The sequence below is a fragment of the Amblyomma maculatum genome, chromosome 1 (assembly GCF_055883805.1).
Source record: "Amblyomma maculatum isolate TAMU_Amacu chromosome 1, ASM5588380v1, whole genome shotgun sequence".
In the NCBI taxonomy this organism is placed as follows: Eukaryota; Metazoa; Arthropoda; class Arachnida; order Ixodida; family Ixodidae; genus Amblyomma; species Amblyomma maculatum.
The window spans coordinates 303,908,222-303,935,017 of record NC_139344.1 but is presented as its reverse complement, the minus strand read 5'-3'; the positions used below and the strand labels follow the sequence as shown (position 1 = coordinate 303,935,017).

Genomic DNA, 26,796 nt, shown 5'->3' with positions numbered 1-26,796 from the left:
TCTTACGCTATGCCGCGTGTACAGCACAGCGATAAGAATGGAGACTCTCGCAAAAAAAAAAAAAGAGAGAGAGATCTGCCGCTTCTTAACGTCCGCAGGCGCCATAGCCTCGTCAGTCGCCGCACGCAGATGGTTCACAACACATGCTGGAGGAAGCGTACGAAGTTCTGTCTGAAAACTGGTTGAGCTGGCTTGGCGCATGCGTATGCTACTGCGAACGAAGGCCGAGAAAGAGAAAGGAGAGAGATAGCTCAGCAAAAGAATGGGCACACCCATGCGCTTCGCTCTGTCGCGTTTTTCCCCACTCGTTCCCACCGGTTCTCTCTGGTTCATTCACGCACATGGCTTGCAAACGTCACGTGCTGGCGCGCGGGAAACGATAACCGCAGATGCGCGCGCCTTTGGGGAATGGGCGCGGCGCTGCCCTAGCTGAACTGTCCCCTCTCATTACTTCCCCGCGCGGCTTGAAAACGTCACGCGGCAAACGGCCGAGGGTGATGCGATAGTCTTTGGGTAAGGCGCACTTTCCAGTGAGTGGTGCAAAGTTCGATATATCGAACGACCGGTGAAATTGAGTTCGATATATGACGCGGCTTTCCTATACTTTTACATGGGATTTTCAAGGGGATATTCCGTGAGTTCGATATATCCGGGTTAGACTGTAATTGACCAATTCGAAAAATAGTTATATTTGAAATCAATGCAAGAAATTGAATCGTAATACCAATTTTGTTATGTTTGGTCAAATATTAAGGAAAATACAGTCAAACCTCGTTATAATGAAGTCTCATTTTGTACGGAAATTCGTTCGTTATATCCGATATTCGTTGTAAAAGCACCCACAAATTCCTACAAAGAAAAATTCTGTTCATAAACCCAAGTAAAGGCTACTCTAAAATGGAAAGCACACAGCTGAAAAAAAAAGCATTCTTTTTTCTTTAAAGCATGGTATAAGCACGCGAAACCTTACCTTTCATTTTGCACTGCCAAGCAAAAATGAGCACTCAAATCGGGATTTAGGCCATGCAGAACTGATTTATTTAAAAAACGTAATCTTCATTTGGCGGCACTTCACACTATTCGATAGAATAAATTTCTCAACGAAATCGACACTGTGCAGCGCTTTCCCAATGTCAGCTGATTTGGCCACAGGTAGGTTCTCAAGGTACCTTCTCAATTTCCTCGCCATATCGGCGGCCTCGGTGCTGCTGAGAGCTCGCTCTTCGCCTTCTTCTTCACTCTCATCGCTGCTCGTAGCATCATCTGTAGGAAGCAGCTGATCGACAATTTCTTGGTCGGTCAATTCCGGTGCCACAGCCAAGCTGTCATCGGCAGCAATAAAGTCCTCGAACGTAACATTCGGAACCGCCAGCTGACGCCATGTCGTCTCGTCGAAATTGTCCGCTTCACCTTCAGAATCGTGGGCGTCGTTGGGCTCAGTCTCGCTGGTGGATGGGGCTAGGCCAGCATCAACAAAGCAATTTCTTATTGTCGACTGTACCACTTCGTTCCATGCACCGTACAGCATGTCCAGCGTAGTTTTGAGGTTTATGGCCATTGATATGCCCCTGTCTATGTCAAATACGAGCTGCGTAACCAATCGCTTTCGGTAGCAGCATTTTAGTGAGCGAATGATGCCCCTGTCTAATGGCTGCAGCACTGAGGTCGAGTTTGGCGGCAAAAAAGCTAGGCGGACCGCTTCAAGTGGTACAGACACCTTATGGGCAGAGCAGTTGTCCAATATAAGGAGCACTTTCGTGCGCTGCTCTGCCATGTCTTTGTCGAAGGCCTTCAGCCATGCTTCAAAGAGTGACGACGTCATCCACACCTTTTTGTTCGAGCGATAGTCCGCTTGGACATTCCGGGCGTTGCGCAGGCACCTGGGGCGAGCAGATTTACCAATAACAGTTAGCCGCCTTTTATCTGACCCATCCATGTTGACACAAACAACAACGGTGATGCGGTCTTTGCTTTTCTTGCCTCCTCGGCACAGTTCGTTCTTCGCAACGAGTGACCTTTCCGGGAGCAGCTTAAAAAAAAGCGCAGTCTCGTCCACGTTGTAGACATCGCACATCTCGTAGCCATCCAGTTGCATGCGGAAGCTTTCTGCCCACTTCTCGCAGTTCTCTACATCGACGGCTGCTTCTTCGCCCGACAAGGTATGGCAAACAATCTGGTGGCGGTCTTTAAATCACTGCAGCCAGCCACTGCTTGCATAGAAGTCATCGTGGCCTAAGACGCAAGCGAGACTTCTTGCCTTCATTTGAAGCACGGCACCAAACACAGGCAGGTTGCGCGCTCTAACGTCCTTGAACCACGCGAACTAGGCATCTTCAACATCCTGGTGGTGACAATACCTGACGCGCTTCCTGTCGTTCTTCACGGCGCCTGCAGAGTGCACATTTTCTATCTTCTGCCTTGCGCTCAGTATGGTTGACAGAGTGCTAGGCGCAACACCGAAGTCTGCGGCAATCTTTCTTCTTGCGCCCGCTGTCGACCGCCCTGAATATTTTTATCTTTGTTTCAAGAGAAACTGCCTTGCGTTTCGGCGCCGCCATGCTGCAAGACGACGGCACGACCTCGAGGAAAGTGAGCAAACGCGCGGCTCGGCAAAAAGTAGGGGCAGGGGCACGCGGGCGGTGGTTCGATCACGTGCAGGTCACATGCCAGGCAGCCGTTGATGCTAGATTCACTCGCGGTCCCTAGATGGCTTGGCGTGCGAAAGCGCGGGTGATTCAAACACATTTTAGGTGGAGGAAATTGATAAAACCGAAATTTAGCATTTTGAAAATTTTTTTTTTTTTTGCTTCTTTGCGGATTTTGAGTCGTGTGAATACGAAATATGCTTCGTTATAACCGATTTAGTGTCAAATTTTCAGTTTTTTATTTCGTTATACAGATAGAACTCCCATAGAAAATAAGCACAGCCAACCAAACTTTGCTTTTACTTTGTTATATCCGATAATTCGCTGTATCCGTGTTCGTTATAACGAGGTTCGACTGTACCAGTGGCCGAGTGAATAAACCGGCGGTGGAAACTAGCAAAATACGACTGGAAGATTGGTGGCTTAAAAGCAGAGAAGCGACATAATGTTAGTAATGTAGAAACAAAAATTTAATAAATAGAATGATGGTTTAGTTAACCAATCTAAATCAGTAATTAAGAGATAGGGTGAAAAATGAGCATGACAGCCGCTGCTACCACCCCATTTCAAAGGGGACGCTCCTATATTCCATCCATCCATCCATCCATTACTTATCATCATACTCTGGCCCACAGCCCATTCGCCTTGGCTCCGGCCACTCTGATCCTTCTACAGCCCTGTCGTTATCATCATTGCTTGATAGATTCATTTTGGAGCACTTTGGCGCATTTTTGGCAGCTTGTATCATGATGGCCCAGCAAATCGCGTTTGGCGCAGAATGGCACAATTGGAGCAAGAGTGGAAGCACTGCCAATAACAACCACTCAAATACAGGACCGCTCGTGACCACACACCTAACTCATCTACACTAACATACATTTGCACTCAACTCACACTCCCTAATTTCCACTCCATTCGCAATCCCCCTTGACATACTGCGGTTTACACTTGCATCCTTTTTCTTCTTGGAAGGAAAGGCTCACAATGTGCCCACCACTGTAATGAATATTTGCAGTTTATTCAACCCCCTGCTAACAGTACGCCTGTCAACCGATGGCGCTGTTATGATGAAGGTACGCGAGGACATTGATATCCACTCGCGCTTACAACCACTCCGATTTTCTGACCGATTTTCGGCTGCAAAGACCAAGATATCTCGATTTCCCCTCAGATGCTACTAGGGTCCAATGGTTTGACTAACTCGAACAAATGAAACCAATTTGCCAGACTCAATTTAACCAATTTTTTTCCATAATCTGGAGGGGACCAAGTCGGCTTTGTCTATTTTGTAGAAAGCCAACGGTAATAAAAGGAGAAATCAGGTGGCACCACCGGTAAAGACACGTGCCGCCTGCTAACATGGGGTCAAGTGCCCTTGATCACTGCCAAGTTTTAATGTATCAGATTAACTAACCGAAATGCCTCCCACGATTTCACCAAGTTCCAGATTCAAATAAATAATTCACAACTCCCTTCAACTTGATAAAATTGAGTTACCTGATTAAGGATAATGATCAGCCTGAAGAGCTTTCACCAAAAAATTTGTTTACTGGCTCATACTTATTTGCTGGACCCCAATTAACACGGCAAAATATACAGAAAGTCATACTCATTTTTTAATGAAAGATTCTTGAAAGGAAAATCTTTTGATGAAGGTCCAACTTCCATTCATGCCATGTGCTAGAGAATACTGAGACAACCATGCATTATCAGTAAACATTTGATGACTCCATCATTCTAGTTGAGCCAACAGAGCATGTTTAACACAAATGAAAGAACAGCAGCCCTAGTTTCAGTGTGGTTACCTGCATCTTGGCATGTGCTTTGGTCAGGTTCTCGATCTTCCGGTGGGCATGGGCCAACAGCAGATTCAGCTCATCTTCCGACAGCTTCTGTCCTGAGAAGCAGCAAATAGCAAATAGGAAAACAGGGTTTTCAGAACAGTAGTATACTCAGCAAGGAATAATAGTCCCCACAGTTTCCCCCCTTGACAGTGTGGGCTGTACGCAAGATCCCAGATTGAAGCAGTTGACGGCATGGAGGAAGAAAAAAAACTAGGAGGGAGCGCGCGCAGCCTCCGCAAGCCAACCTCCTCTGACGCCGCTCCCTTCTCTCTTTTGTGCTCAATGATTCTTGGGAATTTAGCCAACATAGTTGCCAGACTCAAAAGCAGCAGGGTACATGGTATTTTTTAGTGACTTTGGATGTCCCCGCGGAAAGCCCACCGGAGTAGTCTGCCGAAAGTTGCGAGTCTCGTCGCAACACTTCAGTTACTTTGTTTACAATTGTTGCATTGTACTCCGTGTTTATAGGCACACTAGTGAGAACTGCAGGTGGCCTTTTCATCTTTGGTTTCGTCAGGGAGACTACGAATTCGACATAACATTGCATGCCTGGGGAACTTCAGCGTAACAATGTGTACTTGAGGTCTGCATTTCCTAAATGAATCAAACGATTTTCGTCACGAACAATACATGCAACTGCCCTGACAAACAAACGTTTCGTTTCTCGAGGAGTGCGCATAACAGGATACTCACCGTTGGAGCGACAGCCCCAAGAGGTATATCCGTGTAATTCTTACATCCGGGCACGCAGCATTTCATATGGAAGTACTTTTTGTAGGGCTAGTTGGTTTCATTCCATGCTTGCGGAGCTCAGCACACAAAGACAGAGCACAAGAACACAGCTGACAACAGGACGAAGTGATGATCAGCGCTTCGTCCCCTCGTCCTTCTTGTTCTCGCGTGCTTCGTCTTTGAGCGCCGAGCCCCGCAAGCATTTCATACGGCGCAGCTGAAGGGACCCAGCCATACTTCGCAAAATACACGGGTGCACTGCGCGGCGGGGGCAGCCCCCACGTGATTAGCCCGTCTAAAAGTCCAAAGTTCTATCCACCGCCTACTCGCAGCGCGTGCCTCAGGTTTCTAGTGCAGGCGTCGCGTAGCGAAGGCCACACGAAGCCATTCCTTCAGAGCGAAGCGTGCGAAACCGCAACCGAAACCACCTACCAGCTACCGCTTGCCATATCACGTGACGGCTAATTTCCCATGATTCTTTCCATTATATTTTTTATGACTAGGCTTCACTTTTCCGCTGCGGCGCTCCCTTCTAGTTTTTTTCTTCCTCCATGGCTGACGGGAAAAAAATGTCCTCAAAGCAGGCAACCATTGTGCAGGTCGAACAAAAAGATTTTCAACACTTGGCCCATTGGAAAATTCAAGCTCTTGGTTCATTCAGAGATTTTCTGGTTCCTTAAAGGCCGAGAAGACTCAGCAGCGATAGGATTCATGCATGTCCTTCCGGTGGTACAAACCCGGATATATCGAATTTTGGTTATATCGAACTCACGGAATATCCCCTTGAAAATCCCATGTAAAAGTATAGGAAAGCCGCGTCATATATCGAACTCAATTTCACCAGTCGTCCGATATATCGAACTCCGCACCGCGCACTGGAAAGTGTGCCTTCCCCAAAGACGATCGCATCACCCTCGGCTGTTTGCTGCGTGAAGTTTTCAAGCCACGCACGGAAAGAATGAGAGGGGACAGTTCGGCGACGGCTGGTCTAGGGCAGCGCTGCGCCGATTCCCCAAAGGCGCGCGCATCTGCGGTAGCGTAAGATATGGCGGCTGCGGACGTTAAAAAGCGTGTTTTTTTTTTTGTTGTTTTTTGCGAGAGTCGTTTATCCTTGCATGTATGAATCAACGAAAGCACACGGTCAGCTGTGGTTATGACACCGGCTTTTAGCCTTTTTCACTTCAAACAGCGTTTGCAGCTATCACGCTTTCCAATGATTTTGTGGTAGTGGACTACGCCCGCCCCAAGCACGGCGTGATAAATCGAACCAGGCTTGTTGAATCAAGCCATCCCAGGCACTCTGCTAAGTTTGCTCCCCACCACCACAGGAGCTATCAAAAGATAAACACGCCCTGACGTTATTGCTGCGCAGCATCTTGGCACGCTGCCAAGAAATTAGCTGTGGATGAGAAGACCGAAACTGAGTGGCGCGCGCCATCAACATGCAAGCGAAAACGCTCGCGATTTCTGCCGCGGCAACACAGAAACCTTGTTTTGAGCTGCCGCGATGGCTCGAGCCGCGAGAGGGACGCAGTTCCAACAAGTTGGAAATTTTTCACTCTATCGCTGCCGCTCGTCACTGAGATCGCTCAATCGCTTGCATGTGAGCGAGCTGGCCTTAACGGTTTTTTTTTTTTTTTTTCCCCCAAAATTCTCGGGTGCAAAAGTGGAGGGTGGGTTCATTGTGCGAGTGGGTTGATTACGCGACAAATACGGTATCGTTTTTTCACATCGTAAGTGCCATCAGGCGATTTCTGTATATCGAATTATCGATATATCGAACTATTTCGCGAGCCCCTTCGAGTTCGATATATCCGGGTTCGACTGTATATAACTTATACTAGATATTTCAGTAAGCAAGGCAAATATTGAAGTTTTCAGATACGAATATGGGGAGAAAAATGCCTTAGAATAATGAATACCACATCAGTAAAAAAAAATTAAAAATAGCAACCGCTGTTAGTCTCGTTTATTTCAGAATTCATATGGTATTTACAAATAAAATTAAACTGGCCTACTAATACACAATTTTACACCCCACTGAAAAAGAGGATTCCGTGTACCAGTTTTACAGGAAAGGTATACAGAAAATTGGTGGAGCTGTTATATCGCTACTGATTACAGTAATTTGGCCTTCAATGGGCCAGAAAAAATGTCCCAATTAACCGAATTATGTGCATATTGTCACTCTTCAAAAAGGCATTTAAAGTGAACAGTTGGTCTAGTCAGTCTAGCACTAGTTGGTCTAGCACTAAAGACAGGGTCTGTCTTTAGTGCTAGTAGTTACAATGTGCATTGAATCTTCAATAAGGGAAGGTACAAAACAGCCCCATCGCGTTTTGAGGATGCTTCACTGCATAACCCATGCGTTGAAGCATTGAGGTGAAGCGCACAGTACAGGGAAGCTGTGGTGAATTGGAAAAAGTTTTGGTGTATTCGAAAATTTTCTAATATAAAATTCCGAATAGTTTTTCAAACACGAATTGAATAGCAAACATTGATTTGTATTTGAATACCCCTAGTAAAAACTTGGCAAAATAATTCAGAGAGGTAATACGAAAAACAAATGTGTAAACAGTGGAATGCTTCTCGTGCAGTACTCCCTCCCGAACAAATAGTAAATGTTCCCGATGAATGCAATTTGCGCACTCCAATTGAGCATCATCTGCGCTGCCGTCCATTACAGTGCCTTTCATTGCCATGACGGCTGTACAGTTTGAATCACAATTTTAGAAAGGAAGCATGGACACGAGAAGCTGGCGAGATTTGGCAGTACGTATGGCTTCACAACACTTGTTTCTAGTGGAGTTTTAAATATAAATTGCGTCTGGAGTGACCACCTCCACTGGTGCTATGCGAAACGAGAAAAATGTTAGGGCATTTCTCCTATTTTGCATGACATTTCATATTTTCACAATCTGCTTTAGGATGCTAATGGTTGCTCTGGACCAAACGACGATGAAAACATTTATTTCCCTGTATTTCTATGGCACTAAGCCTCTCATCATGTGCCACCTCTGTTTGTAAACACAGTGCTGGTTTGCGTAGCTAGAGCCCCTATAAGGAGTGGTAAGAATATGATCTTTTTATCAAATACTTGATTGAAGTGGAGTCTGCCAACTTATGCCTGTATTCACAAATGCGCCTCGACGCTCCACCTCCACTCTGTGGAGAAAACAGCCGCTCCTCCACTCCAGGGCCGATTTGAATTAATGGCGCATGGGGACGACATTAAGGCGAACTTTTGGCCTGAAAACTGCGTGCTAAAGTGTGTAAGACGCTCAGTTTTTCATTTTGAGTCTTCTAAACATATTTCGCAAGCAATCTCGACGTTGACAGCGTAATGGAACTTGTTTTGCGGGCTGGATGAGAAAAGTGGCTGTGAAAAATGGCCGCAAATGCTTTTCCATCTGGCAACAATGGCTGCTGGTGCCGCTTCGAGAAATGGTGTGAATACTTCAGTTTATTTGTTTGGTGTGAGATCTACGCTCGCCCTTTGACGCTTTTTTTTTTTTATTGCCAGGCTTTGAAAGACATCAAGATAGATTGCAGAAAAAGAAAGTAAAGGCTGCCAACTGCTACGAGCATGGCTCTGGCCTTCAAAGGGCGAGCGGTGAAAACATGCGTGCTGCTTCGTAGCACTTTGCAGTAAAGAGGGGCTTCATGCTACAGTGCATGCACACTGAATTCTACTCTCCAGAACGACAAGCTGGGAGCCCTAATTGAAAACGTGCTTCGCACTTCCTCGACAGCGCTTCGTAGCCGAAGATGTACTATGTACCCTCGGGCGACGGGCAAGCCACTGATGCGTGGGGTGCAGCACAGATGTCCGCACAGTCCCACTACATCTCCAATGCCCCCCCCCCCCCCCCCCCCCCCCCCCCCCCCAAGCTCACTGCATGCAACACGCTGTTCCCCCACAAGTTCACCGCCGTCTGCGGAAGCCACCGTGCAAGGCACAGATGGAGTGCGACTCTCGAGTCCAGCTGCGGGAGAGCTCACCATTAAGGGGGGATGTGGGTCTTGAAATAATTTTCTTTATTATTTGTCCAATCTGAATGAACCTTTCCAGTCTTGATCAGTTTTTCATGCTGATTTCAAATCTGTACTTGGATATTTGATAGCTACATTGGTTCAAGGACGGCAGTAGATTTAAAAAATAATCAAAGAGTACTTCTTACGGGGCATTTTGGCAATTTCACCTTGCCAAACACAAAAAATAGTTGCATAGACTCAATGCCAAAGACATGCTCTAGGGGGTGATGCTATTTTTATTACTTTGAAAGCAACTTATAGGCAATGGAAACAAACCAACTTCTACTACATACACTTTTCTCTAATTAGCTCTCATTACCATGCTAATCTGCAATTAGCACAATTGCATCAGTGCAATATGAATAGCATCACCCCCTAGATCTTTTTATTATGATTACAATGATACCTAATTTGTCAGTGTCACTTAAAACCAACCTAGAAAAAAGCCCCGTAAGGCTGATTGCAGTGGCCAAAAACACCGAAATAAGAAAAACGCATTTGAAGTTTCAGACAACTGTTAGTTTTTCTAGAACACAGCTACAGTAATGTGAATGACATCAGTGTGTAGCTCTGCTCTTCAAGAGAAAGTCTATACTAAATGTATGACAGTACCATACCCTCGAAATTGCAAGAGCTTGTCATAAAGCTATGTACTACTCCTAGAATCAGCGTGAGAAACCACATTTATCTCTTCACATGCCTGTTCCAGTGCCCTATAAGATAAAGAAATATTAAAATGTGTGCAATAACGTGGTATCATCACATTAATAATCTTTCACAAGGTTTAAGGACAAAACACAGTAGCATATATTTCTCAAATTAACCGAATAAACTGGTCCTTGTCCCATAATGAAACTTTACCGTGCAGCAGATGCAGCGTCGCACACAGAGTCCTTTGCTGGAGCAATAACTTCTATTCGCACTCCATTGCGTACTGCTGCGCGAAATTTATTGTTCGCCACACTAATCACGCACTCTGCGAAAAAAAAAAAAGAGATTGTCCACGGAAGTCGCGGCTGAGGAACGCGGACAACGGCGCGCTGTCAGGAATCCTTGTCAGAAGTGATGCGATGAAAAAGCTGCGAACGGCGGAGTCTATGGAATTGATCAGTATCAACTGAACAGTTCAGTACAACATATTCATGCTGTCTTGAAGGTGTCTGGAAGCGCTTGGTGACGATTCTATGCTGCCGTACACGCCGCATCGGATGCAACATGCGACCTTGGCAGCGCGCCGTCGTCATCGTTCTTCAGCGACGCGTTCCCCAAACGGTCTTTTTTCTTCTTTCTTTTTTTTTATACCCTCTTGACTCGCGTAAGTCCAAAAGATCAGTGCCGACTGCGAGTGCGATAGATACAATAGCAAGAGCACGAAAGGAGCGTGCTCAGCGGCAGCCGCAGTGGCGAACTAAAGAAAAAAAGAAAGTGGCTCCAGTCGCGGTGACCAATGGGAAGCGCGAGACATGGGGCTCGCCTCGCGAGCGCGCGCTCCTGCCAATCAGCAGCTAAGAACGGCTTTCGGAAAACCTGCGATGGCAGTCGTTCGACTTGGGTGATGCCATTTTGACATGCCGCAAAATGCGCACAAAGAAACAAGCTTCAAAACAAGCCCAAGATGGTGGCGATCGGCTGGCTGCTACGTCCGCACTGCGCGCGGGAATTTTGAACAAATTTTGCTTCTTCTGGGCCATTTCGCGGCTCCCATGGCGCCTTAAAAGTCAGTTTTATTGTATATCTCGATCAAATTCAGCGTTGATATTTTTAGGACAGGTGCTTGAAGGTACAAACATTCTGAAAATGCGTTTTTCTCAAAATCGATTTTTTGTCCATTTTTTACTATTCTAAGACCCACGTTCCCCCTTAACGGTCAAATTGCACCTCAACTCTGCACTCTGTAGGCTCTGAAAAGTGTTCACTTGTCCAGTGATGACTTGAAATGTGCCCGCGCCCCAGAAGCATAATGCGATAGTCAACTACAGCACAGCTGGTGTCGGCGGCTGATCACATTTATCCAAGCTCAGCGTGAGCAGCCGGGACAGCAGAAGGCTAGCCGCGGCAGCCAGATAACGTGCCAGATGCCCCAGGTCTCTCTCAGCCGATGCTTTAGAGAAAGGTTCGGTGCATCCTTGTCATATCCGCTTTTGTGAAAAGTTTGGTATACCGGTAGAACGAAGTCCACACAGCGAGCGAGTGATGCGATGTCTGCCATGTTTACAAGTGGAGTGACAGTCGAGGAGCGGCCAAGGTGGCGTCATTGCTGACTCGAAATTCCAACAAAACTCAAGTTTTCTCCGCCGCTGGAAGAGCGAATCGAGTGAAGGCGTGTTCGTGAATATGGTAGTTATGAATTTAAATCCACTTCTGCCCCAAGTTTGCATCTGGCTATTTGCAGGAGCTTTCATTTCTGCCCAAGATATCATTTTTTCCCTTTTGATATTTTCTTGAATACAGTGAAACCTCATTATAACGAACAAATAAAAAATAGATGGTTATATCAGTAATATAAAATTTCGTGAAAAATGCCATCTTGCTCGATCACACGAGTTTATTTAGGCACAAAGAACTGCAACTTGACCACATTGCTTGCCTCCAACAGTCTGCAAATGAGCCTTTGTGCTCACTGCTATGACCTGCTGCTATAACTAAAAGCTGGCTTGCTGCACCACAGAGCACTAGTGGTTTAGTGTCGCAAAGTTGGCTTTATCTGTTTTATGCCCAACCTAGCTCGCTATTGGAAGTTAAAAACACACTTTGGCAAAAATATTCAGGAAGAGTTCAATATAGCCAATTGCTTATACATTCAATTAGGATCTTGGTCTGGGCTAGTTGGTTCATAACTATCACGAAATAAACACAGCGTGAAGAAACAGGACACAGGAAGAAGACGCATACAACACTTATGTGCCTTGTATGTGTCTTCTTCCTGTGTCCTGTTTCTTCGCGCTGTGTTTATTTCGTGATGCTCATACAGTCGAGCGCACTTCTAACAGCCGCAGTCATAACCAACGAGGGTCAAAATATGTATTACGACAATGGCATCTCACATGCAACCGCTGTCACGCAACTCTGTTTCCAGCCCATCTCCAGAACTCTGCAGGCCTACTGCACGCTTTGGCATTGTCACAATCAGTGCTCCACCTTATGTGACGCATTGCTCCTTTGCAGATTTGTTCCGCTCTCTGTTCGCGCTGCTCTCGTCGCTGCATCTTTACAGTTTTGCGAACAATCCAACGCTTCCATCACAAGATTGCGAGGGCTGCCATCTGGCAGACTGTGCTTTGGAAAGGCTGTCGACGTCGCAACCTATTCTTAATGAACTTGGTCAATGAGCTAGAGACTTGGTCAAGAAATACGGTCTGTCCAAAAACGAGTACAAGATGTGCAAACAAACTCATGTTGAAGATGCGTCGGTTTGTTGGTGCCCAGTCCGCCAAGGTCTTTGCATGCCTATTGGACTTGTAATGGGTGGCTGCTCGCCATCATTCCAAGGATGGCCAGTTGTGCAGGATGTGCACAATGGAAATGAAATAGATGCTGCAGTCATAAACTTTAAAGGAGACACAAGTGCTGTTGGAAACCGTCCTTTGTGCATCAACATATGGATGGCGTCACTGGGATAAAGGAAAACATGAAGCTCCTACCGCACCCCATGCAGTGGTCAAACTCTTCCTGGACATGGATATCATTCAATGTTTCTTATTGAGAGACCAGGTGCCGCCATCTCATTGACGCTGTGGGAACGCCCTCTTAGACTGAGCTAGCATCGATATAAACCCTACAACGATGGGTAGTCACAAATGGATTTGTGACCCAGTGTCATTGATGCTTAATTGGCCGGATATTGCTTGGTGGGTGCAGACGATGGTGCTGAGATGGCAGAGCCATGAACTGTCAAAGCCATAGCGCGTCAAGGATGCCGACTTGACACTGACGACCAATTTTTCGCACTCTCAACCGACCGCTAAATTTTTCTAAAAATCGGGCAGTCCAAAAAAAAACAAATGTGCACCAAAAAAGCTCTATTTATTGCGTATTATTGACTTTGAGGCCGGAAAAAGTCATGAATGCTTTTCTGCACCACGCTCCGCTTCCGTGCAAACAGGTCCGCCTGAATTTCAGTGAGAGTCGTAGTGCCACCGTAAGCCGACGAAATGGTTGCGACTGCTTGAACCAGTTCAGCTTGTGTTGGCTGCGCTGCTGCAGGTGAGTCATCACCGTCGTCGCTCTCAGACTCCGCAAGCACTTGGCAAATAATTTCTGCATCTGTGAGCCCAGCGCACAGTTTAACTCGTGGTCCACGTCTGTGAACTCTGAAAACGCGACGGTCGATGTAATTTCGACACCTGCAGTGCGAAGGTTGTCAATGAGCTGCTCGACGACGCTCTCCTCGTCCAAGGCAGCCAACTCGTCATTCAGCACAAATTCCGTGTGACGGAAGCAATTGAACAGCGCTGTGGGTGCCATCGACTTCCACACATCGGCGAACATACTAAGCTCCAACAAATCGACAAAGTAGGTTTTCCCACTGTCGAGGCACACCACCACCAACCACTGGATCACAACACCGACTCTGTTGAATGCCTTATTGCTGCCGCACTGCACGCATAAATATAAAAATAAAAAAAGCTCCTTATAAAATCTGGAAACAGCTTCTTGAAGAACTCCAGCCAATTCAATTAAATGCAAGCCACAGTAGCGACAGAATGTAGTTCTCAGATCAGCACCACCATGGCTAGGCCTACTCGCTATGCTTAACAATGCACGTGAAACGCACGGCAAACACACACAAGAACGGGCAGTCGGAGCGATCACGCTAAAAGCGATGTTGTCCTGGAAACGGAAGCTGCTAGGCAAATAATATAGCCTCAATCCAGCGTCAGTTTAGCTGAGGAGCGGCACGCAAGTCCGGCACCGGTTTCGAGGAAGGAAAAGTAAATACATTGAAAAATCAGTGTGGTCCATACTCACCTGGCGCAGTGAATTTTGTCTCGGGGAGCAGAGCCTCAATCTCCTTCTTGAAATGGAGCTGAGCTCGCTCCACGGCGTCCCTGTAGTCACTGGCTGTCCGGGCCGCTTCCTTGGCCAAGCGCGATTCAGACTCGGCATTTCGCAGTTGCTCCCTGGCCTGCTTGGCAAAGTGCTCGGCTGGACTGAGAGCCAAGTTGCTGTGGGTCTCTTTGTCTGCCTGGCCCTTCCTGATGGCACTCTGGAGCTTCTCCAAGCACTTCCTGCCAAAACCACCAAATTTAAATGGGAAGTAGTTCAACAACTGGCGATCCATAATTGAGGAATTAAGTGCCTCAAGGCGTTCAAAGTGTGAAGGGCCTCCTGCGATTGCTACCCGTGCCTGAACATGAATAAAAAAGGTCTGCTCTGTTTGTCATTGGTGATAACGGTAGAAGCTTGGGCAACATAATTGCATAGTGCAAAAAAAAAAGCCAAAAAGTGGAAAGTACCGATACCATGCATCTGTTTGTGTCTCATGCACATATTTCTGCAAGTTTCAGCGCCTCCATATGCAGAATGAAAGACACATCTTTTCCTCTTTCATCATAGCACGCATGCACATTGGCCATCTGCTATCCCCCTAACTGATAGGGTCACCCTATGCTAAAATGCACTATTGCTGAAGCCATAGTAATTATAGTAGGAGCCGGAACACTCCTGGACTGGAGTGTAAACTGCCAGCTGTGGTGCTCAACAAAAAATTACCGTATAGGCACATGTAAGGGCCACACACGCTATTTCCCGAAGCAAATATTTAGAAAAAAAAAAAAAAAAAAAGGGGCTGCACCCAAACATTCCACGACCCACACGGGAATAGGCATGCACACAGGAGCTTCCAGATGGGTGCCCAAAGTAGCAGGTCATCATCATTATCATACTTTCCCCTGCCGTGAGCTTTCGTAATCCATATCAGTATCGCCAGCCACCCCGGCTTTCTTTTGCGAGTCAAAGGCACGTGCATAGTGGTAGTTTGGCTGGCGTAGTCACATGCCATAGTTGCGGCTCGTGTGCTCTCAGCTTTATTTTTCGTGAATTACCGTCAAGCGTTGCCATTCTAGCCCGATATGCAAGCATATTGGTAGCTACTTAAACTGAGAGTAGTGGAGTTTGCCATCGAACACAGCAAGGCAGAAAATTTTACGTGCACGAGAAGTGCGTCCAAAGATGATGCAACCAGAAGAATGCATTGAAGAACACAAAAGGTGTATATCCCGAGCTAGAATGCAACGAAAGTGCAGAACAAAAGCTTAACAGCATAAAATGCGCTTGACAGAATTGGCACCATATTGGTCAAACAATCGCCCCTCGTCTTGGACAGCTTCCTGACGGATAGGGTTAAAGAACACCTGCGCAGACATGGCCGTTATTCAGGGCGGCCTCAACGGCATGCTGCAACCCCTGGACGTCAATCAGACATTTAAACTTGAATAGGCAGTACTCAGAATGGATGGCAAACGGCAATCACAGTGAGACGTTGCCTGGGTGGATTAAGAGGACACCACAACTGTGATTGGCTGGATTCTTTCCGCGTGGAACCCCATGTCAACGGACATTGTATCCCACAGTTTCAAAGTGACCAGGATTTCAAACAGTTTAGACAGGACTGAAGACAACGATTTGTGGGGTGAACGAGAGCACAGCACCAGCTCGGAGTCGGAACACTCCGCAAGTGACGCCTGAATGGTAAATAAATGCCGCACATGCTCTGATTAATCTGTTTTTACTTGAAAAAAATTTTTTTTTTTCGTATGTCGCGTGTATGGGCCACATTCCAAAAATTTCGGCCCTCGAATCTGGAAAAAAAGTGCAATCCTTATACACATTTATATGGTAGTTGTTTTATCAAACATTATTACATACATGATAATGCAGGTATAATGAGCTGAACTCCGTGCTTGTCCAACCTTGGAAACTAGAGTTGGTAAGTTACAAAGTGCAGAGAAGTGGGTGTATGCAAATTTCTTTTTCCCTTTGAAAAGAATCGATATTGTGACCGAGGCATGAAATCTACCAAGAGGCTAAGCACCTTGTTCACTTCAGAAAAAGCCATACATGCGGCGGCACTGAAAATGGGGAGAGGGGACCAGAAGAAAGGTCAGAAGGGGGTCAGGAACTTCCAATTGGATCCTTCACCTCTTCATTTTATCACTCGTTCGCACACGCACGCATGCGTGTGCAAGCGAAGGACTGTTTTCAGACAATTAGAACAAATTTGTAATAACCTAATCTAGAAACATTTCTCTCCTGCAGCATTTCATTCGACAGTGAAGCCCGATGTGAAAAGTAGCACGCTATGCAAGAAGCTGTACTGCCCTGCTACAGCTTCCCGTGATAATGCACCCGCTTTCTGAACCAATATATTGGTGGAATACTGTTCATTACTAGCTTGGAGCCAGACTGTATTGTTGTGTTCACTTGACAGGGCACGCATACGTAAGAAGCATATGTGTTGAGCCCGCCCTTCATGCGTTTGTAGCAAATAATTTTCAGATGTGGCATTTATCGTACATATTCGCAGAATAATTAGGGGAGCCACTCTATGTAAGAGTGTCCAAGCTTACGAAATAACTTTTTGCCTGAAAATTGATTAGATGCATCGATCAGATCGCATTCTGTCAGATCTGGCATGTGCCAATTTTTTTTTTTATAAATTTTTCCACACAAATACAGTACAGCGGTTTTGCTGTATGTGGGCAAAAAGATTCAGGTTTTTTGTATTCTCGCGCCTTGCTATCATGGTCTCAGAACACAGCAACTTGAGGTGCTTCAAAACAAGGTTAAAATATAAAAATGGGCGTTGAGACAGCCAGGTGACAACTGCCTTACTTTACATTAACTCTAATGGTTCTGCGTTTCTTGGAGAATCATAAACAAAGCCATCCCCATAGCAACGGTGTGTATACCACGTGAGCGTTTGCACAGAGGAAAAACATTTCGCCAGAACGAACAGGTCAGCTATCACGCCTCCTGTAAAACTGCAACACGGTGTGCAGCAAACATTGTCGTCTCCATCGTTGTGCCCAAGCATGCCAACAGCGTGGCTATAGCTGGGCAGTATTAGGTACGTAGCATTAGTGCATGACGCGGGTATGGATAACAGCGTGCACCAAAATTGCTCACAGCATTTCAAGATGAAAAACCCCATTTTCCAACCTGGTCCAATCAATAGGGTATAACTGTGCTCCTAGACAGATATATTTTGTGGGCATGAACCTGAAACACCTTGCGAAGGGAGGTGGGCCTAGAAGATGCATGTGGAAGCAGCAGGGGAACCGGTTTGGAGGAGGCCACATTGCCCGATGGCAGCGTGTGACATCATACATTAATACCCTAGCGCCAACCTCGTCATTTTTCTCAACTGTGACATTTTTGTAGATGGCGCTACCTACTACATTCATCGTACGTGGCTCTGAGTCTGTTATTCCATTATTTCTTGCATTTTGTGCATTCTCTAATTGGTAATTGTTACCAATTGAATAAAAGAACGAGAGCTTAAAATTTTAAGTTATATTCGCCAGAAAAAACATGCCATGCAGCATTTCAATCGTGCTTAAAATATTTCATGGAGAGCCCTTCATGCAAACCACAAAAAAAGTGGCTGAAATCAACCCGACCGAGAGTCATGGAGCAAAGGCAATGCTTATCCACTGACAGCAAAATCTCAGCACTGCTAAAAGCTGAACAGTTTAACATTTTCTGCTGGGTATTCTACAAAAGACGCTAACTTTGATCAGGAATAACTTTTAAACAAAATGAGCAAGGTAAACGATATCTTCAGGAAAAAGCAAAACCTCCAGAGGAGAGTGCATATATATATATTTTCCTGTTTCAAGGGCACGTGGCTAATAAATTAGGCTATACACACTGTTCTAAACGCTCATTAGCATCTGATCTCAGGAGACAAGCAGAGCTGAAAAGCAGTTTTTTACCTTTGTGATTTCCTTTACAGCCTTTGCAGCTTTTTATTAAGCCCACTGCACCTCTTGCATTTATAAAGCAAACAAGTGAGGCAATATCACCAAAAATGTTTCGTGCGGACACACAATGGTGACACAACTCAAGGGACAAGAAAGACGCCTTAAAACTCAGAATAACCAAGCAGATGATATCAGCAGCATAAAAAGGGCATTCCCAGATTGGCTAACGAGGTAAATTTCCGCTGCTGAAAGCAGTCTATGTAGGAGGAAGGCAGTTTAGAAGCCAATAAATACCACTTGCTGTCTTTCTCAAGCAAGCACGGACTTGGCCTTCTAAGATCCTTTCATACAAGATGTACTCAAAAAAATATAGACTATTTGTTATATCCGTGCCTCTCATAACAGGGTTCGAATGCAGTTCGAGAACAACTAAAGAAATTCACAGATCACTGTATCTTGCGTGCGTAATAAAACCAACCCCCCCTTTGGTTGCTGAGAATTGAGGTTAACTAATAAAAGATGCAATAATGACATTAGCTCCTGCAGTGGGGGAAAGGATGACTCATGGTGGCAGAGTGCAGGCAGTGGCTGGGAAGCAAAGGATGCTAAAAACCAGTGTCATGATGGATGAATGAGCTTCCCACCATGTAATGAACCCTCTCCCAATCCGATATTCATTTTTCTTGGAAAAAAAGGTGGGTTTATTATGCGAGAAAACATGACACAAATTTAGGTTTGGTTTGGTCTGTAGGGCTTAACGTCCCAAAGCGACTCAGACTATGAGAGACACTGTAGTGGAGGACTCGGGAAATTTCGACCATCTGCGATGTGCACTGACATCACAGCACACGGACGCCACTCCGTTGCGCCTCCACCAAAACGCAGCCGCCGATGGTTGGGTTCAAAGCCGGGTACTCCGGTACAACAGCCGGGCGTCTTAACCACTGCACCACCATGGCGGGGCAGCTGGAATTTAGGCTTACAAAGCCTGGCATCTGTTATGAGCCACTTAGGTGTCCTGCATTTGGAATGCACAGTCCCTATGATTACCATGCACATACTCTCACCATGCCTGTTGACTTTTCACAGCAGCTTTCTGCGTGGCAGCCAACTTGGCTTCTTTGGCTTGGAGAGCTTCGTCCCACATGTACTGGTCTTCACTATCCTGGAAAACAGGGCAGCAAGTGCCTTGAAGCATGGTCCCATATCCACTGCTGCAGGCTCACTTGCATCTAGAGGTCTAGCAAGTCAAATACACTGATATTCAAATCATGTTTTGCAGCATGTTTCTAGGGTCAAATGCTTTAAATAATTGCAAGTTTTTTGCTTCTAACATACAAAAATACCCAATTTGATGCCTTTCTACTCAACATTTAATGCTTTGCTGGCTACACCTGCATCTCTAACAAGACAAGACTAAAAACACCCAAAACATGTACAGATATTTAAAATAACACAATTTGTAAAAGACCAGCAGCAAACCAAATGCTTGCTTCTACATGGTATAACTGAACTAAGTCTGACTATTTTGACATGACAGATTGAAACATGGAGTCTATCACTTTGATGTGCTCAAGCACCACCACTAGTTTTTGGATTTGACAAACATCAATGACCAGCACATTTCCGCTTTCCTTGTGCACATCCTTTCTTGATCCTTTGCCTATGCTGAAAAATTCCAGGGCACTGGTTAGTAGTACCTTCAAGATGGCACTCCTTTTCCTCCTCTTTTTGATTCATAGCCAGTGGCTCCCGTTTCACCTTTCCTTAAACACATTGGCAACAGACCCTGTATGGCAACCCTCTTGAGAATATGTCTAGTGAATTGCGCCTTTGTGGTGTCACCCCCTTACGCTTCACAAATGCTATTGTCTGACTTAGGCTTCACATGCTTGGTACTAGCAAAGAGGCGTGATGGTGAAGCACCTGCTTGTTTCCACAGCTGAACCACTAGAGTTGTTGGACAACTTTCCTAACGGCTCGAGGTACCCGCCACAACTGCTTCGCACCTCACCACCAGCAATTCAAAAGGCTTGGTGCCATGTCAAGTACACAAAACATTTTTTCATAGTTATTTCCCTCCAATTTGTTATGCTCTATGCTTTTCTAATTTATGAAAGTATTATTAAGTGCAGCGCAAGGTGTATTATAACTGCCACTGTTGTCCCTACAGTGTGCACACGGAGCCCACTGCATGCCACTGCACCATGTTAATCAAATTGCATCAGATCACATTTATTTCATGGCAGAACATGGAAGCACTCGGTTTGGAGCAATACAGTGGAGCAAACAGAGCAGCACCCGTGCAGTCAACGCATGCACAGCGGTGCCCCGCGGAAGCAGATCATGCTAAGCTGTAGCCGCTCCCTCCAGTTAGAATATTTGGACAGTCATGCTTTCGTCATGCTACTTGTCGTACGTACTGCGACGCAGTTGATTGCGCCACGAACAATTGCACGCATCGCGTGAAACAATAACATTCAGTTTCCATGGTTAACAATGATAGCCAAGAACGTAAGATGGAACTCGCGGGAAAAAAGCGAGCAGAACGAGAGCCCTCACGAATCATGAATGCATTGGACCCCCTTTCCCCACGGGTGGCGTCGAAGCGAGCCGCGGCGGATGGTGCTCACGTTCCATTTTCAATCCAATTGTACGCTCTTTGTAGGCTACCGGTTCACTACGGCCTCACATGGTGACGAACAAAGAGCCAAGCTAGTGCGTCCTACTTCGCCTAGCTTTTACGGCCGCACAAAACTGGTTGTTTGTGATAATGGGCCCAAAAAAAAAAGAGCCTTCGGCTAAAACAATCTCTACAGTATTGCTTGCGCCAAATTTGGTCCGAAAAAGCAAACTTTTGGACATCACAGGGTCCGAAATATCGGTCGTGAAAATGTACACGCTCCTATGGGCCGTGTGACGGTTCCTGAATAAAGTCCGAAATATCGTGCAAGTCCGAATTATTGGAGCCTGAAAAATCGGTCAGGAAGTGCTGGAATGTTTGGATTAAAACAATCCCAATTGGTTGCAGCATTGGTTTGGTTTGTACGGTTTAATGTCACAAAGCGACTCAGGCTACGAGAGACACTGTAGTGGAGGACTTGGAAAATTTCGACCACCTGTGGTTCTTTAACATGCACTGACACTGCAAAGCACACAGACGCCACTCTGATTCGCTTCCATCGAAATGCAGCCGCCAGCAGTCTGGTTTGAACCCAGGTATTCCGGTACAATAGTCGGGAGCCTTAACCACAGCACTACCGTGGCGAGGCAGCCTGAATTTAGGCTTACAAAGCCTGGCATCTGTTACAAGCTACTTACAGTGTCCTGCATTTGGAAAGCAAAAGTTTCGAGAATAAAACAGAGACAGCGGATCCTTGCTTAACCTACTGCAGTAAAATCTTGGTGATACGAATCCGACTGATACGAATTCGCAAAATTCCCCAGCCAGAGTGCATTGTGTACAATGTGCAAAATTTCGGATGGTCCGGCACTCTCCTGCGCTACTAAGGATGATACGAACGCACAAACTGCGACCACAACCTTGAGCACTACGCACTGCTCACACATCGATGACTCCGCTATCGCCAGCCACGCTGTATGTACGCATCACGAGCAGTTTGTGGCGACGCGTGGTCCACACCTCGCCAACGTCGCGATTTTCTGTCGGACTCATGGCGTGAAAAGCTTTCAGCGGCGCGTGGCCCACAAACCGCAGACGTCGCAGCCTTCGCAGCTGGCGGCGGCGTACGCGGTGGGTGCGCACGGACCGGACATCACTGGCTCCGCGATCGTGATCCGCGAGCAGTTTGCAGTGCCATGTGGCCCGCATGTTGCCATCTCCAGTCATGCTGTACGTGCCGCGAGAAATATGCGGAAGCGGGCGGACCGTGCATCAGCGGTATCGCGATCGTTTTCCACGCAGCAAAAGGTTTGCAGTGGCACGCGGCCGTGAGTAGTAGTCGGCGGCGCATGCGGCAGCGGGTGCGCACGGGTCACACGCAGCAGAGGGCGCGCACGGGTCGCACATCGTAGACTTCGCGACCGCTAGTCACGAAATATGCATCGCGAGCAGTCTGCTGCGCCGCGTGGCTAGCACATCGCCATCTCTTGTCATGCTGTACGCGCCGCGAAAAGTCCGCGGAGGCACGCAGCCCGCGCGTCGCTGATGTCGCGATCGCCTGTTACGCTGTGTGCACCGCACGACCGTAATAAACCTTCTCAGACGTAAACAGATATGCGCGACTGCCTTTCCTATACTTCTGCATACTTATTTTCGTTCGTTTTGATGATACAAATGTTTGAATGATATGAATTTTTCCGCGACCCAGTGAGATTCGTATCACCGAGATTCTACTGTATTAACGTGAGAGACCAAGTCATACGAATTCAGAGCCTGTTTGAAGAGAATGGTCCCCCAAAGTTTGGAGCAGGCATGAATGACTCAAGTAGGCACCCAACAATGCTGCTACTAAGCGTTCACTTTTGGAACAATTTTTAAATTTGGAGCAATGAAACATATGTTTTTTAGCTTCTGAATATCTCTGGTTGAGTGCATTAGGTCATTACTGGCACCTGACATGATTCTGTTTTATGCAAATCATTCACACAAATTGTGCATGGTGAGCTCAAAAGATTCTCCTCAGCACAAAAAATTAATTCAATCTGTGCTAGCTGCCTTGCATGGCATCGAAATTTCAAATACGAATCACATATATATTTTTTTACGTTTGAAACAACATTAGAAAATTATGGAATATACCAAACCACATTCATCACACTGCTTGACTGTGTGGACTATGCAATGAAGCATCCTCAAAACGTAATTTGTCATTTTCAAATGCAGAGCACCATAATGTTGATCAGATACTGTGATGCAAACGTGCTCATTTGGTAATTCGGGTCCCTTGAAGGCCGAATTCACAAGAATTTGCTGTATACAGGAGCATTATAGCAGCTCCACTGGGTTTCGTGCAGGTCCCTCCTAAACAAAAAATTGGTGTACGAAATCCTGCAGAAAATTTATACTGCATTTTCAAGCAGAGTATATACTTTCGTGCAATTCTATCTTAATTTTGAACAATTTTTCATTGATCCGACATTCAATATTTGATTTAGAAGAACAAACTGTGCTACAAGGCAAAGGAATGAGCACGACACCACAAGTGGCATCGTGGAAGCACATAAGCAAAAGTTGGGAACAACACACCTACTGTATCCAATCATGACCTAAAGAAGGCAAAACTGGCACCTAGAATCAGTGGGGACTAACAAGCGAGGGCAGTGAAATTCATGACAGAAGCAATCAAGAAAGCCTGAGGGAGAAAATTAAAACCAAGAAAGGAAGAAAAAAGGCAGGTTAAAAAAAGTCATTTCCTTTTCTTCTTTTACCTGGAAGACCATTTGTTTTAGCCGTTGCCCTTTAACGTGGTTGTCATCCATTTCCAAAAGAGGTTGCCTGTGCCAATATGATGTGCTCGCTCCTCAAACATTTCAACATGGCGGAAATGCTCACCCAGTCCCTGCACAAGGCTGCGCAATAGTGTGCATAGCGTGAAAAGCATGGCCTGCAAGAAACCTCCAACCAGCACCATCCTGTCTTGGATGAAAGTGAATCTATACAAGTTGCTTGACATTAACAGGTGAAAAATCTTGCCGCATTCTTCTACAGCGAGTTGCTCCAACTCAGCAAAATTATGCCACCAAAAAACAGGAAGCAGAATGCACCTTGGCTTCATCAATGGCTCTGTACAACTTGCGGGCGTAACTTTGGGCAGCTTCCTTGGCTTCCAGCTGGGCCACCAAGGCATCTTTGGTGTGCTTTTCCAGCTCCGCCTGAGCTTCACGGAGTGACTGCTCCAGGGCTGGAAATGAGGCAAGGCTGGTGTGCATGCCCTAGGATTGAACTGTATCCTCACCAAAGTTGAGACGTTCACTTTGTTCCTTCATGTCACGCAGCTGCTTCTGGGCCTCAGCTTCCAGATCCCAAGTCTTCTCTGAAATCCAAAATGTGTGTGTGGACAAAGGGACATCCAATGACGCTTTAGACAATGGGGGCCTGATTGTGAATAGGCTTCACCATACATAGTCTTTTCGACCAGCAACCATATCAGTTGTTGGTGATGACCTCAAGTCGTAAATGACTACTTATGTTGTTAACACCTCTCAAGCGTGATGACAAGCAGGCTACAGATACAACAAAGCTTGATTTCATGTGAAAGCCAAAGCATTGCATGCATCTTCAAGTGCTGTAAATCCTCACACTAGTTCATGCTGCACAGGGATTTTCAGCCGTTTCTTCCCTGTTTCTCACTCTTTCTCAACGGACTGTTGTTGACAGCTATAATTACTTTTCTTTCTACGTAAAGTTGGCTTCTCCTGACGGCTGCAAAGCACAGTGGTAAAGCCATTTATTTTGTTTTCCAAAAAAAAAAAAATGTAATTTCATTTTGCCAGACGCACTTTACTATAAGAAGGGAAAGAATAGAAGCTGGACTGGGACTACACTGCACTGAAAACATGTGCAAAAGAGGAACCTTTGACGGGTGGAACAATTGGTGGTGGCGGCAAAGCAGGCACCTGCAAAAGAACAATGCATTAGCTCAGGATGCCCAGTTTGGGGGTGGACATCTAAGTATGACAAGTTTTAATCTCAGATATTCACAGATCAAACTTCCCTAACAAATTTTTTTACTAAATAGCAGCAACATGGGTTCAGAAGGGGGCACCTTGCATGCAACTAGTCGAAACTATACATGACTTTGCCTCATCAATTAACAATGAAACTTAGACTGATGCAGTATTTAGGCATTTTTCGAAAGCTTCCGACAGGGTCACTCACGGAAAATTCATTTATAAGTTAGACAATTTTTCATAACAGTAAAATAGATTTCAGCCTACCTTTCAAAGAGAGAGCAATTTTAACAATCATAATTCTGATATGCTTACAGTTCACACTGGTGTCCCTCAGGGCTCTGTTCTTGGGCTTGTGTAGTTTATATTAATGGTTAGTTTGTGGGGTTTAACATCCTAAAGCGGCTATGAGAGACGCCGTAGTGGAGGAAAAGTCCGACCACCTGGGGCTCTTTAATGTGCACTGACATCGCACAGAACACAGGCGCCTTGCTTTTCGCCTCCACTGAAAAACGGCCACCGAGGCCAGGATTTGATCTTGCGTCCTCAGGCACAGTAGACGAGCAATTATTAATGATATTGTCACTAACATAATTGTGAAAATTACTTTAGGCTAATGATTTACACTGAAGTAAGGAATCAGATGAACAACTACTTAATAGCATGTTGCAAAATGTTTCTGCATGGTGTGAAGCATAGCAAATATCTATTAACTTTGAAATGCACTATTAACAAGAATCAATCACAAAAAGAACATCTTACCTTTTGATTACTGTACTAGCGGCATAACACTTTCAGAAGTAACAATGTCAGCACTATCTAGGGGTCTGAGTCACTAACAATCTTAGCTCGAATAAACATTGATTTCATAACATGTAACACTATTCACAAAGTGCTTTTCTTAAAGGAACAGAACACTGGAATTAAGAAATCAGATTTTTTTTTTTTTTTTCTGTTTAAAGTGCTTGACTCCATAGTGGTTTTCGTAGAAATGCTGTAGAAAATTTTTACCAAGAATTTTTCAATCAGTGCATGCGTCTTTTTTTATGTAGCCTGATGATGACACAAGCAGCGAATGCAGTGATGACTAGTGGTCGACAAAAAAGACGCATTAGACATTTTAGCGTAGAATAGCATCCTTTTCAGTGCCCGCAGTCAAGGCTGTTACGGCACAAAAATATACGACTCGTCGACGAAAGTTTTAGTGGACTATCACCGCTTCATCCACATAATTCAAAATACTGCGGTGCCATCTAGTGACAAAAGCTGAAAGCATCCTCTCATGATGCGAAAGGAGGGGCGGGTTTTGTTTAAGGACGCACTAGAGAAAGCTCAAAATATAATAAAATATGACAAGCACTCCTAGAAGCACAAAATAGAGTGCACTTATGAAAATCAGCGATATTTTGCAGAGATGTAGTCACGTGGGGCACTACAATGATAGTAACAGGGTTCCTCCGCAAGACAGTACCTCAGTTGTTTTTATGTGATTTTCAATGGCAAATTAAAATTATAAGTTGATATTGTAGTGCTCGATCTGTAATCTTACCATTTCGACCATAATCTCATATTTTAAATGAGTACTTGAACTGCCCACCCCATCAGTACGCCTGCTTGCCATTCACTCAAATTAACAAAGTAAAGCCTTTAGTCAAAGCTGGTGTGCCGACAATAACTGCACGACTTACACCAAATTATTAAAGGAACACCCCAATTTATTGGTTTTTTTCATCTGGATATGCTTTAAATACTCTTTTCTTCCACTATTTCGGAATGCTGCAACCATCACCGACGTTGTTGTCACAGCATATTACACAGTTTATTTTACTGTACTTGTCGTTTCAATGTTGTAGTTTACATATATACTATATATTTTTTCTGTCTGACATGGCTGAAACAACTTCCACTGTATTGCTTGTTAATCCTTGCCTGTAAAAATGCTTAGCGTTTTCCCCACCCAGCTAAAATCCAGACAAGATTGTC

General features: G+C 45.4%; 1 protein-coding gene across 3 annotated transcripts in view; it reads right to left on the bottom strand.

Moving 5' to 3' along the window:
* The window catches only part of LOC146206967 (MICOS complex subunit MIC60-1-like), a 118,208-nt gene that overhangs the window by 62,653 nt on the left and 28,759 nt on the right, over positions 1-26,796 (bottom strand). For all 3 annotated transcript variants that reach the window (XM_084587689.1, XM_084587756.1, XM_084587836.1), the window contains exons 4-9: positions 24,717-24,759; positions 24,099-24,176; positions 23,908-24,044; positions 19,248-19,345; positions 14,225-14,484; positions 4,451-4,542 (exon numbers count right to left, since the gene is read on the bottom strand). In XM_084587689.1, coding sequence (XP_084443815.1) covers positions 4,451-4,542; positions 14,225-14,484; positions 19,248-19,345; positions 23,908-24,044; positions 24,099-24,176; positions 24,717-24,759 — 708 coding nt within the window. The remainder of the gene's footprint in view (positions 1-4,450; positions 4,543-14,224; positions 14,485-19,247; positions 19,346-23,907; positions 24,045-24,098; positions 24,177-24,716; positions 24,760-26,796) is intronic.